We start from the raw sequence: 18,122 nt of genomic DNA, 5'->3' as shown, positions 1-18,122 counted from the left end.
AAAAAGTAAAAGAAGCACCTCTGTAAAATCAGGATGGAAGGTAATTTTCAGGGTAATCAGATTCAAAACACAGAGGATTCCACTCTAGGCAAAACTTTAAAGTTACAAAAAAAAACCCACCCCAAAAAAACACGAATAAACCGCCCCTCTTAGCCTAGGGAAAATTCACAAGCTAAAACAAAAGATAATCTAATACATTTCCTTACTATTACTTATAATTTGTAATCTTAGATGCTTAGTTCAGGTATGGCTTTAGGAGATGTATTTTCCCTACCCTGGTTCCTCGCTGACCCAGAGAAAACACACAAATAGATCTCAAAACAAAAACCTTCCCCCACAGATTTGAAAGTATCTTCTCCCCTTATTTGTCCTTTTGGTCAGGTACCAACCAGGTTATTTGAGCTTCTGAACCCTTTACAGGTAAAGAAGGAATTTTATGCTACCCTTAGCTGTATGTTTATGACAGCCACCTTGTCAATGAATAGTTCAGAAGGATTTGGCACTCTTTCAGCTATGTAGGAGAAAAACACTGGGTTTATTAATGTCTTAGAATGTCTCTCCACTGGCTGCTTCTCCCACAGGGCACCTGCTCCCAGCCCTCTCTTCCTTTCCCCTCCCACCTGCTGTACTGGGGAGGGTGTGGCTTGCACCACCAAAGGAGCTCTGCAGACAGGAGGGTGTCTTTGCCCTGGCTTTGTAGCCATGGCTGTGAAGGTTTCTCATTGGCACAGCTATCAGTGAGTGATACTGTCCCGCGAAGGTCAGAGAATGGAGCATTTCCAGAAGGCAGAGAACATCCTGCTGACTGTGCTAGAGAAAATCACTGCCATGGACCCCAGATTTATAGCTGATTACTCAAGAAACCTGGAAGCTTTTGAATTTGCCCTCTGCACCTCAGAGGATGCAGTAACTGTGGGGGTTCCCCTGTGGATTGTGGCTGATGCCCTCCTGCTGCAGGAGTGCTCCAGTAAACAGGGGCAGTCAGAGACAGTTACCAATGGGAACCATCAGATGTCAGGCTGCTGCCACCTAGGAGTGCCCAAAGAAGGAACTGGCTGGGAGAATTGGACCAGAGAGGATGTGTTCAGTGTGATGGGCAGCGCTGAGTGCAGGGTGCACGTAGTGCCAGGCAAGATCCTCAGGCTCCTGAAAGAGCTAATTGTCGTTGCCATTGTCCACTGCAGGCACTAGTTCCTCATCAAGCCAGGTCTGTATGCCAGCTGCATCCATGGGGGTGTGGGCCAGGGGCAGAGGGATCGCAGGGCGTTCTGTGATTTGACTAGAGGCCTGCTACCTCTCTGCTCCTGTCCCAGAAGGGGGAAGGGGACAGAGATGCAGATGGCAAGAGACAAAAAGGGAAATGAGGAGAGGCACAGAGAGAGGCTGAGAGGTGGGGGAAATGGGAAGAGGAAGAAGATGGAACAAATTGGAAAAGACACATCAGGTTATTCAGACCATGTTATATGGTGATATGACAAGAAAGGTCTTTGATAGGTTTCAGATCGTTAACGGGTCAATAAACTATATAGAAGTTTGTTGTTACCCCAAAATGAACATAAACTGAAAGGCTGGATTCTGAACTCCCACCTATGCCAGGAAAGGGAGAAGCTATTCAGTCAGAACTGTAATCTATCGGTGAAGCACAAGCCAGAGCAATAACAGAGAAACTCAGTTCCCCTCTCATCCCAAGATGCACTGATTGGTCCACTGAGGACAGAGTGGCCCATTGATGGAGACATAAACAAGAGGTTGCTAACTTTGGATCCCAATGTCTGTCCAAACTTTGAATTAGTTAGTTACATACTCTGCAGAGTGGGAAAAACAAACAAACCAACCAAACCCTTAGGTTTCACCTAGAGAGGTAAATTTCTTCAATTTGTGCAATGCTCCTGGCACAGGATATCTTCAGTGTTTCACTCTAGAGGTGGTTGCATTTCAGTGATAGGTGAGAAAGCCCCATGGAGTGGCTATAGTCTAGAGTGCTTTGGGATTCTTCAGGTGGAAAGGGCTAGATATGCCATTTGATTACAATTCACTACCACATTGAAATAAAGTTGCTGGGTGAAATGTTGACACCAGTAAAGTCAATGGGAGTTTTGCCGCTGACTTGAAAGGGGCCAGGGTTTCCCCACTGTAACTAAGGATGTCCTAATAAAAGGCTTCTCAATGATCAGATGACTGTTAAACTGTGGACACTGTCCTGGTCTCAGGTCTTGCTTTCTGAATTAAAAACATCACTGCTAGTGGTGTGATAAAGAAGTGACTGTGCTGAAGTTAGTCATAGGCTAGTGAGGTATTGCTGACCTCTCTGTTCTGTGAAATAGAACTACGAGTGGGACCAGTTCAAAGTGGGCTTACTACAAGCTCAGCTAAGCAGGACACTTGTTCCAGGCTACCCCCATCCCTGGCAGGGCTTGGCTGAAAACAGGGTGATTACATAAGTTTGTCAGATCAACATCAATTCCAGTCTTTCCTTAAAAGGAGAATGACTCTCAAGCTACAGTTCACCTCTCTGTCTGATCCAGTGCTAACTTGAGCAACAAGTCCATCTTCTTGGGTATGACACATGCCATGTGAATGGCTGGTGGCAGCTAGCACCTGAGAGGTGGGAGTCAGTCTTGGCAGCATGTCAGCACATTACTTTTTGAAATGCAAGCAGTAGAGAGGGAGAAGAAAGTGTTTAGAGTGGAGTTCACCAGCGATATAAGCTTCCCGCAGTGCATTTAGTGTGCAATGGTGACATGGGCCTGGTTCGGCTGTAACAACAACAGCAAAGTCACCAGGACGCAAATCCCTCTTTGGTGACCTCGACTGCCTCTTCCTTATAAGGATTTATTTTTCAAAGAAAACAACTCAGCATCATATTCTCATTATATCCATCACAGGCATCATTAGTCATCCTCCGCCGACTCCAGGGCTAGAGCCTCTTCAGCATGTAGTCATGCCAGGGGGCTTGGTTTGAACCTCACCACATGTGGCTTGTGCTAAGCATTAACCAAGTGCATTTCCCCAGCAGCCTCTCCTTGGCAGTTGAACCTGCTCTTCCCTGGGATTGCCCATCTGCATCATTTTCTTTGATCGTATCTTTGTCATGCAAGGAAAGAACTCAAGATAGTCGTTCCAGGTGCTGAATCAGACTCTCAAGATTGCTGTTACCAGGTTTTAGGTTTCAGAGTAGCAACCTTGTTAGTCTGTATCTGCAAAAAGAACAGGAGCACTTGTGACACCTTAGAGACTAACAAATTTATTTCAGCATGAGCTTTCGTGGGCTACAGCTCACTTCTTCAGGATGCATAGAATGGAACATACAGGCAGGAGGTATTTATACATACAGAGAACATGAAAAGGTGGAAGTACGCATACCAACTGGAAGAGACCAATCAATTGAGACGAGCTATCATCAGCACGAGAAAAAAAACCTTTGAAGTGATAATCGAGATGACCCATAGAAGGTGTGAGGAGAACTTAACATAGGGAAATAGATTCAATTAGTGAATTGAGTCATTATGCTAATTTAATCTATTTCCCTATGTTCTCCTCACACCTTCTATGGGTCATCTCAATTATCACTTCAAAGGCTTTTTTTCTCCTGCTGATCATAGCTCATCTCAGTTGATTGGCCTCTTCCAGTTGGTATGCGTACTTCCACCTTTTCATGTTCTCTGTATGTATAAATATCTTCTGTCAGTGTGTTCCATTCTATGCATCTGAAGAAGTGAGCTGTAGCCCACGAAAGCTTATGCTGAAATAAATTTGTTAGTCTCTAAGGTGCCACAAGTGCTCCTGCTCTTTTTACCAGGTTTTAGGTAATCTTGGATGACCTGTGAAATAGTAATGCAGTTGTGTCTGTGTGCAGGGAGTTTTTAATGTCATTCTGGTGTAGAGTGATGGGATTCTTATTGCTGGAGGTGATGTTGTGCAGTAACACAGGGGAGGTAATGCAATCCTGTCTCAGGGCTGGAGGTTCCTACATAGCTGTGCTGCAAGAAAACAGTTGTTCCACTGTAGTTTTGCATCTGGTTTAAATAAAGAATCTCACTTCCTCCTCATGTTGCTGAAGGACAAACAAAATCTCTTGGGTCCTGCTAGGCCTTCAGAAAGGGAGGAGCACACAGCAGCTAGGGAGAACTAGAGGCAGGAAGCCTGCGGGCAGAGTGGGCCTTGGGAGCACCTCCTGGGAAAGGCCAGGAGATTCACTTGGAAGCCACAGAGATGGAGTAAGCTCCTGTGGTGAACCTGGACTAAAGGGTAAGACCTCTTGGAGTCAGCCTGAGCAGGTCAGCTTGTGAGGAAGGAGCCAGGAACACACAGAGAATCTAAGGAGAGTTGGGCCTGCAGGGAGAAGGTACTGGGGAAATCACTTGATACAAGAGTCAGAAGGAACTATGCAGGGTCTGGGAAAAGGCAAGGAGTCTGCAGAGGGTGAGCACAGGCAGGGGCTGGAGAAAGGGCCTAGCGGCAGGCTGAGGCAGAAAGTAGTCTAGGAAAACATAGCTGCTTACCACCAGCACCCAGGAATGTACCCTAGAGAAGAGAGAGGGCCCAGGTTCCCCTATCAGCCACTAAGGAAGGGGCTATGAAAACCTACCTGATACAAGGGGTAAGAACTGTTGGAAGCCCTGGGGAAAAGAAGTGTAAGGAGAACTGGGCCCAGAGTTGGGGCCAGGGTTGCCACCTGTCCAGGTTTTCCCAGGATTGCCCCTTTGTTGAGGTAACAGGTACGGATGAAATGGTTCAGATGTCCCAGTTGATTGTACCTCAGAGGTGACAAGCCTGGCTGGGTCGGAGGACCTGGCATAAGGTCACTGGACAGTTATTCATGGAACTCTGTTACCCTCGAAGGGGTGGGATTGAATGTTTCCCGGTCAGAGGGCCAAGTCATATGATGAGGCAGACTGCTGCAAGGCCGAAGCTGCTGTTGGCAGGAGTGTTAGAGGAGGAGGGACTGCTATCTTGTGCCCAGTCACAAGGGGTTGCCAGCCAGTGAGTCACTCTTCTACACACACCCAAACAACCATTTGTCTGTCCAACCATCTGACTCACCAAACACCCACCTATCTGTCAAGCTAAGCATCCTTCTCCGTGTTTCCATCAACACATATTTCTGTCAGGTGCCAGCTCATGCCAAGATCCCCTTCGCTCAGTCAAACACTGACAAATACCGAGCTGGAATCAGTCTGACTCACCTGGGAGTTAGTATGGTTAAAAAACAGAGGCTACAATGCTAAGAATGTGTTTAGTTTTTAGACTTTATGGAATGCTGGTGAGCTGCTGTGTACATTAATCTTACTTATCACATCTGTATCCCATAGTGTGAGGTTATATTTGATCAGCTGTATCGTGAGCCTCTGTGACTGTGTAAATCACCAGACAGGAGAGCAACATTAATTAGTGTGAAGGGTTGATCCCAACAGAAGATGTTACACCCTTCCCAAAAGGAAGGTCCATCAATACCAAATAGACTATTGTGGGATGTTCCAACTGGAATTTCCGTATGTACCACCAACAAGAGGACAAAAGACTTTCTTTGTTATTGTGCATCCTCCCCATGAAGATGACTCTTCCCATTAGCTGAGCTTTGCAATGGAAAGTATGTGGGAAGAAGAGAATAAAACCCCTATCCAGAAGGGACTGATTATTTCTATGTTGCTTGGACTGTGAGGGGCAAGATATTTTTAGGGATAAGCAAGAGATCCCCAGCTGCTTAGCCTGGGTTAGCCCTAAAGGACGTACAGAGCTTGCTGGTTAAAGAAGCTTCTACTACCTTTTGAAATGTAAGATTGTAACTCATTTGTGTGTCTTTTGTTTACCTGCTTTAACCTTGTAAATAACTTTCTTGTTTCCTTTTCATATTACTAAATCTTTATGTAGTTTGTTATAGGCTAGGCTATAAGTATTGTCTTTGGCGTGAGATATAAGGTTCAACTGACGTGGGGTAAGTGACTGATCCTTTGGGACTGGGAGTACTCTGAATATTGTTGTGATTCTTGGTGTAAGAGACCAGGTATCACAAATGTACGCTCACTTGAGTGGCTAAACAGATCAGCATGCCCAGGGGAACTGTCTGTTGCTCCACGTTAAGTATTGTAGTGCCTGGGGAGTTCACAACTGATAATTCGTTGGTGAAATCTAAGCATAGAACTCACCACCAATTTGAGGTTTTAGCCCTGGTTCCTAACAGTTTGCGCAGAGGTTGGTACTCATGCTCTTGAGTCATGCAGGCAGCGTGACAGCTACGTCCATCTCCCGACTGTACTCTTTATCACTCTGATTGCTCCTGCCTCTCTGATCCCATCACCAGCATTACATCCTAGTTCTTATGCCCAGTCACAGCCTGTTAAGGTTTTTTCCCCCACTTTGAACTTTAGGGTACAAATGTGGGGACCTGCATGGACACTTCTAAGCCTAATTACTAGCTTAGATCTGGTATACACTGCCACCACCCAGAATTCCAGTGTCTGGGGCACTCTCTGTTCCCCCAAAACTTTTCCCTCCCTGGGCAGCCTTGAGAGGCTTCACCAATTCCATGGTGAACACAGATCCAAACCCCTCGGATCTTAAAACAAGGAGAAATTAACCATCCCCCCTCCTTTCCCCCCACCAATCCCTGGTGAGTCCAGATCCAATCCTCTTGGATCTTAAAACAAGGAAAAATCAATCAGGTTCTTAAAAAGAAAACTTTTAATTAAAGAAGAAAGGTAAAAATCATCTCTGTAAAATCAGGATGGAAAATACTTTGCAGGGTAATCAAATTTATATAGCCCAGAGGAACCCCCTCTAGCCTTAGGTTCAAAGTTACAGCAAGCAGAGGTAAAATCCTCTCAGCAAAAAGAAACATTTACAAGTTGAGAAAACAAACATAAGACTAACACGCCTTGCCTGGCTAATTACTTACAAGTTTGAAACATGAGAGACTGATTCAGAAAGATTTGGAGAGCCTGGATTGATGTCCCGTCCCTCTCAGTCCCGAGAGCGAACAACAACAACACGAAGAGCACAAACAAAAGACTTTCCTCCACCAAGACTTGAAAGTATCTTGTCCCCCTATTGGTCCTCTGGTCAGGTGTCAGCCAGGTTTACTGAGCTTCTTAACCTTTTACAGGTAAAAGAGACATTAACCCATAACTATCTGTTTATGACACAGCCCATTGTTCAGAAAGGGGAGCATTCAAACCCGGCCTCTTGGTCTCCCAAATGGGGGGACAGATGCAGAAAGGGAGTGTCTGGAGCAAAACCACCTCAGTGCTACAAGCCCTGTCCCCTGTCTCCTGCTCTGCACCAGTGATAAGTATCTTAAGAAATGTTGACTTGCTTATTAGTTTTGGGTCCTTTTAACTAACAAACCAAGCAGCCGCTGTATGATGTCTGGAGGGGGAAGAATGAACTCACAGGTATCCAAGCAGAGATGCCAAGTTCTTCATTTCAAACCTTTTTTTAAATTTCATCCATTGATCTCATTCCAGCAGCAGCCATTGCCATGGTATGTTGCCCTTGCACATAGATGCTGGAACAAGGGGAATTCTCATTCTCTCCCAGACGGATGATTGAATGTTAGGCATCCATCCAGGAAAGGCGGTTTTATTTTAAAGAACAGGGTAAGAGCTACCAGTCTGAGGGTCTTGCTCAGCTGAACTGGGACGTGTCTCCAAGACAGGCAAGGCTTAAAGACAGGGGGAGAGAGATGAGGATGGGGAGATCTCTGACTATTGTTTTCTAAAAGCAACTTCTGCCCTTGCCCAGCCTAAAGGAAGAAGGTCTGCAGCTGTCCTGCTGGTGTCCAGTGGCTGGAAAATGATCAGGTTCAACATTATCCCTGTGGTGCAGAGAAAGCAGGGTGCTCTGAAACTCCACAGCAGATGCAGAGAAGGAGGTTTTCCAGAAGGCAACCTGCAAAAAGTAACACAGTGGGCTGACTTCATCCCCAGCAGCTACAGTCACTGGAGGTAAACACCAAGCTATGCTCCTGCCATCCACACCCATTCCTGAAACCTTACTGAGAGAGAGACAGAGGGTTTGTCTGCCATATAGACTCTTAGTGGGGATGCAGTCTTAAGCAATGGAGTATAGTTCTGTAGAATTTAAAAGAGCTAGTGAAAAATGGAGAAACAACAAGGAGTACTTGTGGCACCTTAGAAACGAACAAATTTATTTGGGCATAAGCTTCCGTGGGCTAAAACCCACTTCATCGGATGCATGGAGTGGAAAATACAGTAGGAAGATATATCTACACAGTACATGAAAAGATGGGAGTTGCGTTATCAAGCGCGGGAGGGAAGGGGTCAGTTCTAATGAGACAATTCAATTAAAGTGGGCTATTATCAACAGGAGGAAAAATCACTTTTGTAGTGGTAATCAGAGTGGCCCATTTCAAACAGTTGATAAGAAGGTGCGAGTAACAGTAGACGGAAATTAGCATGGGGAAATTAGTTTTTAGTTTTTGTAGTGATCCATCCACTCCCAGTCTTATTCAGGCCTAATTTGACGGTGTCCAGTTTGCAAACTAATTGTGGTTCCGCAGTTTCTCGTTGGAGTCTGTTTTTGAAGTTTTTTTGTTGAAAAATTGCCACTTTTAAGTCTGTTATTGAGTGTCCAGGGAGGCTGAAGTGTTCTTCTACTGGTTTTTGAATGTTATAATTCTTCACATCTGATTTGTGTCTATTTATTCTTTGGGTAGAGACTGTCCAGTTTGGCTAATGTACATAGTACAGGGGCATTGCTGGCACATGATGGCATATATCAAATTGGTAAATGTGCAGATGAACGAGTCCCTTATGGTGTGGCTGATGTGGTTAGGTCCTATGATAGTGTCCCTTGAATAGATATGTGGACAGAGTTGGCAACGGGGTTTGTTGCAGGGATAGGTTCCTGGATTAGTGCTTTTGTTGTGTGGTGTGTAGTTGTTGGTGAGTATTTGCTTCAGGTTGGGGGTCTGTCTGTCAACCTCCTTCCTACTGTATTTTCCACTCCATGCATCTGATGAAGTTGGCTTTAGCCCACGAAAGCTTATCCCCAAATACATTTTTTAGTCTCTAAGGTACCACAGGTACTAGTTGTTTAAGCTGATACAGACTAACACAGCTACCACTCTGAAGAATGGAGGGAACGTCTTGATTCTGTAAAATTTGATGAATTTGTTTGCTGTTTTTCATCCAAATTTGAAGTTTCAGTGAAAATTTTCATCAAAATTTGAAAATGTTATGTTCAAAATTTGATAAATTTCAATCAGCTCTAAATAAAATTCAGCCTTTCACTAGGAAGAAAAGTCATAATAAAATGAGGACTCTGCAATAGAGTTCAGTACCAGTGTAACACATTGTGAACCACAAGATCTATTGCTGAGTTCAGCTTCCATGCCATGCTGGCCACTCCTGGGTTCTTCTATGGAGTTGTCATGATCACTACTAGCTTCACCCTGGAGCACAGGGCAGATTCTATTGCCTCAGTGGGCTGGATCCACCAGCTTTTTCTGCCTGGGAAAGTTCTGTCTGATAAGAATTCTGACATGGTGCTCATTTAAAACAGAACCGAGCACTATTTTTAAATCTGTGTTGCTATGTTCCTAATCTAGGGACGTACAAGGTGCGACTGTCCCGTGTGAAAGAGGAATTGAACCAGTTCCGTTCCTGGAGAGGCAGGGCTAAATCTGGTGTGTCTGTTACAGATCTATTATTAATACATCACTGGATAGAGGCAAGGGACCAAATCTCTAGCCCTGCTGAACAAAGGTGCCTTGTTCCCCAGGACCTCTTCCCACACCAGCCCGGCAGGACCTATGAGTGGTGCAGAAGAGGAGGAGGATGAAAGGTCTTCAGGCTTGCTCCATTGCCAGGGACCATAAGCTGCTCTCTGCACCTCCTGGCGCCCTTCACTTCCTGCATGCCATAGAGCTTGGGCAGATGTTTTGGGAGACACAGCAGCCAGAAGGGGTTTGTACATTAAAACAATAAATACATTGAACGTCTCCAGGGGGGATCCTCTCCTGGTGGCCATTGTCAGCTCCCCAGCTGGGAGCACTGTTACTGAGCTGTTAGTGAGGGTCTCTCTTTGGGCTACTCATCCTGCTTTGTCTCCCCTGTTGCCAACCACAGGAACCCACCTCTCAGACAGGGATATTGGAGATCCACCACCAGCCCAGTCTTAGTCCAGTGCCCTTTTGGGACGTGAGGTTTCAGATGCCACAGAGGGGTAGGCAAGAAGTTTGGTGCCACAAAGCCACCAGACTGCCTCCCCTCTGAGAGGGTGAATTTGACGTTGCACTCTATATGCTTTCTGTAAATATGCTTATAAATGTGAATATGTTGTAACTGGAATATGCTTTATGAAAAAGGTCTCTTGTAAGGTATTATTACAAAGCTTACAATGTAGTGAGTGTGTTCATTCTATTTGTTTGCATTTATTATTTCTATGTCTGGAGTTAGGAGAATAAGATATACACTTGTATTACTAATGTAAACATATTAAGTGGAAGCCATTAAGGGTGCTTCAGAATCAGTGAACTGTAAATCGCTCTGTTTACTTGCAAACCTTCCTGTGTATGTGTGGACCAGCCCAGGAAGAATGGAGGCTGGGGTTTCAGAGGACATGTGACCATGTCACATGATGCTGGAATCCATCTTAAATCTGGTACTTTTCCATTTAGAAGAAGGGGTTGGGACCCAGAGAGACAAAAGATTCCCACCTTGTGCCAAAGCTGTAAAAGGGAGTGGAGCAGGACAAAGGGGTGGCCAGTCATAAGAAAACCCCTAGTCAACACCTAAGATGTCTGCTGGAACTAGCAAGGACTGTATCAGGGGAAAGGATTGGGCACAGACTAGGAAGGAGTCTAGTCTGTGATAGAAGCTTATTGGACCATCCCTGAGGGTGAGATTTTACCTGTCATCAGTTTCTTAATGTATTAGGCTTAGAATTGCGTGATCAGAGTAAGTGATTAGTACCTGCGGGAGCAAACAGCTGTGTTTACAGAGGGTGGACAATTTATGAATTTACCCTGCATAGGCTTTATACAGAGTAAAATGGATTTATTTGGGGTTTGGATCCCACTGGGAGCTGGGTATCTGGGTGCTGGAGGCAGGGAATCTGCTAAGCTGTTTTCAGTTAAGTTGACAGTTTTGGGATCATGGACCAGACTAGGTCTGTGCTGCAGCAGGTTAGCATGTCTGGCTCAACAAGGCAGGGTTCTGGAGTCCCAAGCTGGCAGGGAAAACGGGCTCAGAGATAACTTCACCACATCAGATGACAGTCCCAAAGGGATCTCTGTGACTGAATCCGTCACAGTGGGATCATCCTCTGGCTAGAGTTTTGTCATGGCCAGAATTTAATTTGAGCTGGGGCTTGCCAGGGCTCTGCCCTGGCACCTCTTTTCTCGCTAGGGTACAGCCTTGGCACCTCTTCTGTCAGTGGCCTTAGTAAGGCATGAAATTCTATAGTTGCATGCAAGGCATGACCTTGCACGTACAGTGTGTGAGAGGTCATGCTGTGCAGCAGTTGCCGCTTTGTTTTGCTTGAGCTCCAGCACCTCTTTACAAATGAAGCACTGGGCAAGGCTGGGCCTCCCCGTTCTGAATGGCTCTGCAGTGTGAGAAGAAACACAAAGAGCCATGCTTTAAGCAGCAACTGGAGACCTCCCTGAACCAGTTAGAACTCATGTTTATTAAGCTTCCTATTGCAACGCATCCTGGTCCTCTCTGGTAAGTGTGGAGGACCAGGAACGCTATTGTCACTCCCCATTTCCCTTTATGATAAAAGATTAAAACTTAACTTTATAAACCAATGTGTGTACTCACACCACAACCCAAAATAAACTTAAATTCCTTAATACTATTTACACATGTATGTCCCCTTATCCATTCCATTTAAATAGCCCTGAACATTATTCTATAGATCACATCTTAGGGGGATTCCCATCAGCCTTCCAAACCTTGTTCTCACTTTGGCTGAGTTCCTGTGTGGCATTCCCTGTGGAAAGTGCTTAGTTCCTGACAGAGTACCTGCAAGTTTTAGAGCCTCTCTTTGTTGTGCTGGGGAATACTGAGAGTGAACCCAATTGCTCTGGAGAAGTCCTTTTGGAGTCTCCACTTGGGAGGATCTGAGAGTTCCTGCTGAGTTTTGAACAGTTCCAAAAGCGAGGAGCTGTTATCTACACTTTGTTCCCTGGGCTCAGTTCAGGCCGTGCTTTCCTTCTGTGCTGAACACTGAAGTTTTATTTCTGCTGAATTTTTGTTTCAGCATTCAGTTTTCAAATTCCTTCAGGTCAGGCCACTTTGGTTTAAGTCTACATTGAACTTCTTCTGGCAGCAATTCCAGCATCAGCCAGCTCACTTCAGCAAATTAGAGATGAACAACTAAAGGATGAAATTGCCAGAAATTGACTCACTTCTGCCAAAGAGGGTGGGGTCAAAGAAGACAACTTCCAATTGGCCTACTACCCTGTGGAAGTAGAGCAAGAACTGACAGGGATTTCAATTTTCTCCAACAGCCCTTTTAGCAGGACCAAAGTGACGTTCACAGGGCTGATGGCCTGCTTCTGAAAGGACGGCACTTTTTTATGCACTTTTTTTATTTCAGAAAGATGCCCTCCAAAATCCATTTTAGGGACACCAAAGTATAAACAAGTGCATGGATGAGCAGAACAATTCACATAGTGACCTGATCTGAGGAGGAACCTTAACAGAGGGTGCCATGGTACTGTAGACTTCCTTGGTCTCCACTGCTCCCTGGCATCTTCTCCTTGCTTGGAAGGATCTAGGAGAAAGGGCAAACCTGCTCATATTAATGTCGATTCAATCCATACCAGCTCTAGAAAAGCCTTGAAAAGGCAATGAGCGGTTCAGCTGCAGCCTATACATTTCTCTTGCCAGGTACTCCACCAATCACCCTGTCATGAAACTACTCCATATTATGGGCATGCTGAAGGGCCACCATTTGGACAGCCTTCACCTACTGGACCAGGTCAACAATGAGGACTGGAAAGAAGAGGACAGGAAAGAAGGGCTCACATTTAATCACTTGAAGGTATGTTTTCCTGAGAGACCAGCTAGGGACACTGTACTTGTGACTGTGAATAGCTCATATTCTGGTGTATGTTACCGTATTCCGACCTGAGCCACTTTGACTCTATGAGAACTGTGCACCTTACACATCTTTACTGAAAGAAACATTCTATTAACCTTGGCATATGAACCTAACAGGATGGGACTAACATAGCTAGGTGTGTATTTGTACCATTGTCTTATGCTGTACAGAATGCCAAAGCTGGTGAGGTGTATCAGAATACGTCACTCTCTTGTGCCCATGAGCCAGAGAGAGTACATAAGCCTTAATACTACTAAAGCTAATAGTGATTCTTGTTCCGCTCATGTGACAGGGTCCTGTGTTTCCAGCCCTGAAGATCTTGTGTTCTGTTCCCTGTGCTCCATGTGTGATGGCTAGGGCTGCACATTTGTCATGGTTGGGAAACTGTCACAGAGAGTGTGATGTTCCTGTTCATCTGTGACTTTTCTCCATGTCTGCGACACACCCCACAACAGCTGTTCCTGCAGCTGCTCCCGGTGTTGCAACCTGGTGCATCTGGTTGCAGCGCTGTTGAGCTTTGGCCCACCTGACCCTCCATAATGATTGGGAGAGGGCCCAAACCTGAGCAGCACTGTGACCCCACACACAAGGTCACAACACCATGCGCAGCCACAAGGAACACAGGAACCGCAGGAGCCGCCACTGCTGGGGGAGTGCAGGGTGGACTCAGTGCTGGGGGAGTGCAGGGCAGGCTCACTCTCCAGCCTCCATCCCCCCAGGGACTCTCCTCTATAGCAGGCCAAGATTAAGGTTACTGTACCAGGGCAGAGGGTGCTGCAGTGGTGGTCAGGGCCCTGTTGGTGGGGCAGTAAGGAGAGTTTGCTCTTTAAAAAAGTCAGGGAGCAGGCACTGGCAGTATTGCAACCCATAGCTTTTACTACAGTTACTGTGACTGCTCCGGGATTTTTGATAAAAAATACTGTGACAAATGTTCAGCCCTAGTGATGCTTGATACATGGGGAATGGAACCAGGGACCTTCAGAACTAAGAGCACGAGATAAGCTAAACAGCCAAGGCTCTATAGATGGGGGTTACACATGTTGGGCTCAGCCAGCAACTGCAGTGTCAATTCTTTGTGGCTACTGATTTGGTACAAGAGAATCCTACTACAACTTGAGATGTTGCTTTTTCTACCAAGTCCCAACATGCCATTAGGAGGGTCCTGCGTCATGCTTTGGGCAAACTTCATCTTTCAACACCTTAGGAAAGGGAAGATTGAGCTGCTGAATTTGTTTTTCACAGCCTGAGCATGCACCAGCTGCTAACATTGCAGCCTGATGCTGAGGATGTTGTGCTAGTGGCAGTACCATCTTTAATAATTTGGACACGCTCCATCTCACGGGACCGTAGCTAAGGTATTAGGAGGCACCATGCTCTTGGATGTGCTTCCTTTCGTGGTTGAGATATGTTCTGTCCTCCAGAACTGCGGATGGTGTTGAGGAATTTGTCCTTCAGATTTGAACCCAGTTAATACACCACTCCACAGCAGTTTGGGGTGCCCACTTTGGGCAGTGCTAACCTTTATGACTTGTGTATGCTTCATGTTATAGCATGGTATTGGAAGGTACTAGCCATTGTGACCAGTGCTCTGTTTCTCAGTATCCCAGCATGGCAATAGGGCTATGCTATGCTAATTATAGACACAAGAGTGTTAGTAGAGGAGTAAACCTGCCAGTGATGGCTGGTATGGAATTGTGCCCTGGCCTTGCTGATAGTTTCAATGTGATGATGCCTCCATGTAAATTGCCACAGTTGTGCTGATTATTTTCAAGTTGCTGAATAATTTCAGTCAAGCTTTCATTAGACAAAAATTAAGATACTTATTAATTTGAAGGAAGTCTTCAGAATATGAACCGAGTGTCCCTGATGTACTGATGTCTGCTGGAGTCTGCAGCTCTGGAAGACAGAACTGCACCTGTCAAGTCAATGGGATGAAAACTAAAGTCTGTCCACATTTAAATGTCCTCATTAAGCATTTGGCTACCACAGTTACAAACATAAATAATGGGTGGAAGTTTCAACATTGCCGAGGGATTTGGATGCCCAATTCCCATTAACGTTAGTGGTGCCTAAATCCCTTTGGCAGCTTTGAACATCCCAGCCATAGCTGTATAACCCCTGATAGTTTGCATATTCTGTATTCTCCCTCTCTGAATAAATCCTTTCGGTTTCCTCTAGATGGTGCTGCTGTGGGCCACTGAGCTATTCCCTTCCCCTGAGGATTGGGAGGACCTGGAAGGGTCAGTCTATCAGCTCCTGGTGATCCTGCTTTGTTGCTTAGCAATCAAAAATCTCCCCCACTTCCTGTATCCAGAAGAAAATCTTTTCCAAGGTGTGGCATTATGAGTGTAATATAATATCTCATTGAAAGGTGAAAGGGCCAGAAAGAGTTAATTAACTCACAGACTGACCTGATCCATGGCCCAACTTCAGATACTGATTAGGAAGATATGTAAATGAATAGAGTTTTGAAATGCAGGCCTGTATTGTTAGATGTAGAAGGGTAAATGTTTGCTCAGGTCTTGTGATATAAGCATGCCAGTCTTGTCTATTGCTATAGCTCTGATTCAAAGATCAAAAAAGGAGTACTAATATTTAGGAAGATACTTGAGTGCAGATCATTTGCAGGGTGGCAGGGATCCAGCATGGGAGCTGAGAACCAACAGGGGGCTCTGAGAGCTGTAGTTCCTTGGTTAGCTCCCTGCCTATAGAACCAGCCCTGGAGCAGGGAAAGAACTACATTTCCCAGCATTCCCTTGACCACCACCAACTGGAAAGGAAGGAGGAGGCCCTCATGCAGCAGTGTGCTGTGAGTGGAGAGTTGCACTGTGAATGGTTGGGGTACCATATTTTAACATTAAAAAAACAGGACACTCCATGGGGAGGGAGGGTAGCCCCAGGCTGCAACCATCCACTCCCTCTGACTGCCCCCCACAGAAACCCCAATCCATCCAACCCCCCTGATCACCCCCTCCCGGAACCCCTGCCCCTAACTGCCCCCCAGGACCCCACCCTCTATCTAAGCACCATTGGTCCTTGTCCCCTGACTGCCCCCTCCCGGGACCCCTGCCCCTAATTGCCCCCCAGAACCTCACCCCCTATCTAAGCACCGCTGGTCCTTGTCCCCTGATTGCCCCCTCCTGGGACCCCTGCCCCTAAATGCCACTTAGGACCCCACCCCCTATCTAAACCTTTCTTCTCCTTGTCCCCAACTGCCCCCTCCTGAGACTCCCCGCAACTTCCTCCCTAGGACCCCACCCCCTACCTGTCCTTTGACAAACCCCTGGGACTCCCATGCCTATCCAACTGCCTGTCCTCTGACTACCCCCCCGAACCGCTGACCCATCTAACCCCCTCTTCTCCCTGTCCCTTGACTGCCCCCCCCGAACCCCCTACCCCTTCTCCAACCCCCCAGCCCCCTTACCGTGCCACTGAGAGCAGCGTGTCTGGCTCCGCGCAGCACCAGACACGCTGCTGCATACGTGCTGCCATGCTCCCCTGCGGAGCCACAGCCCCCGCCCCCCAGCACCTGCCTTCCAGATTTGAACACCTCAAAATTCAGGAGAACTCAAGCTCAGTTTGGGCAGCTGTTACTTCATTTATCCTAAATCAAATATACTGATCCACTGTAACTTGCTGTAGAAAAAGTAGGATAAAATTGAGCAAGAAATGCTTCCTAGTGGTTATTAGGACTGGAATTGCTATTTCAACAGCCATTGCCTTTTTTTTTGTTTGTTTGTTTGAAAGGACAGTGATATTGCATTGGCAAATTCCCCATAGAAAGAAAGAGTGGAACAAAAGAATAATAAAGGCACCTCAACTTTTCCTCATTTATGGAGGACAGTCTTATAATATGCACCAGAACAGGAGAGGTGAAGGGGCTACGCATGGCACATAGACCCTTTTCAGTCCTCTGCCTTTGAATCGCTAGATGAATGGACACAAGACAGTTCTCTGTGTATGACACACTCAAGTACACTACTACCACATGGCTGCATAGCTGAGCTCCAGTCAGTGCATGGTAAGCCATGACCCCTGGAATTACTCCTAGTATTGCTGGTCAGTTGTACTGTGCCTTCTGCTACTGGAAGTATGCTGTTCTGTAGCAAATCAGAGTGACACACAACTGTGCTGTGCCATATGTCGCTGTTTATTAATGCAGTATGATCTATTCTGGGGTCATGCCCTGTGCACCAGTGAATTTACACGTGTATATAGCATATGCTTTTGCATGGGTGTGCCAGTAGAGCTTGGCTGTTGAAGGGAGCTTCCAAGTTCCTGATCGGTTGTAATACCTGCTTTGATGATGTAGTTTCCTGTTTGTGGGACCACTGTAAGCAGGATTGTGAGGCCGTCCAGGCTGCTGTACTCATGCCGAAAGGACTAACATGGCAGAGGGCAAGAAGGAGGAGGAATATGAAGCCTTGATCCCAGGAATCCATGGACCTGCAAGTCAGTGTGCAGCAGGGAGTGCAAAGCTGTTGTGCTGGAGGGCAGGTGTGAACAGAGCAGGCACAGAGGGTATAGATAAACACCAGGCCAGACCTTGGCACTCAGCACACGCCTGCATGTCCGCTGTCTTAAAAGAGGGCAGGGTGTGAAAGGGGGAGGGCACAGGAAGAGAATAGGCCTGGCTGAGGAGACCAGGACTTAACTTTAGCTTGGTGCTCACCTCTCTGGCCTTGCTGTCACTGCTAGGCAGGAGCACCGAGGTGTCCAGCAGCACTCTCACTGATGCAGGTTCAGGTTCCACTGTGCTCCCAAGTCCTCCACATCCCTTTTGCCTCATCCTTCACCTGAATGCTGCCAGATCAAGTCTTGGTCATTCATCAATAAAGCAAAAACTCTGAATATCCATGTGCAGATCCACCTAACACTGCAAACAATCAATTCTCAATGGAGCATGGCTCCCTGGGTATGGCGTGGTTCATTTTTCCCCTGTAGGGTGCTGCAGCTGGTCAGGCACTCATCAATATTTCATCGGGTACAACAGACATGAGGGAAATGAGAGCAGTGGCCCCACTTCAGCCTCCTGCTTGAGTTCAGGAGAA

At 46.3% G+C, this 18,122-nt stretch overlaps 1 protein-coding gene across 1 annotated transcript; it reads left to right on the top strand.

Annotated features, from left to right (window-relative positions):
- Positions 1 to 702: 702 nt before the first annotated feature.
- On the top strand, positions 703 to 15,417 carry MAB21L4 (mab-21 like 4). The gene is given in 4 exon segments (XM_050965237.1): positions 703 to 1,207; positions 7,721 to 7,943; positions 12,858 to 13,011; positions 15,250 to 15,417. Coding segments are annotated over 4 exon segments (1,050 nt in total).
- Positions 15,418 to 18,122: the final 2,705 nt, after the last annotated feature.

The sequence above is a fragment of the Gopherus flavomarginatus genome, chromosome 8 (genome assembly GCF_025201925.1).
Source record: "Gopherus flavomarginatus isolate rGopFla2 chromosome 8, rGopFla2.mat.asm, whole genome shotgun sequence".
In the NCBI taxonomy this organism is placed as follows: domain Eukaryota; kingdom Metazoa; phylum Chordata; order Testudines; family Testudinidae; genus Gopherus; species Gopherus flavomarginatus.
The sequence above is the reverse complement of the archived record's forward strand: the minus strand, read 5'-3'. Positions and strand labels throughout refer to the sequence as shown.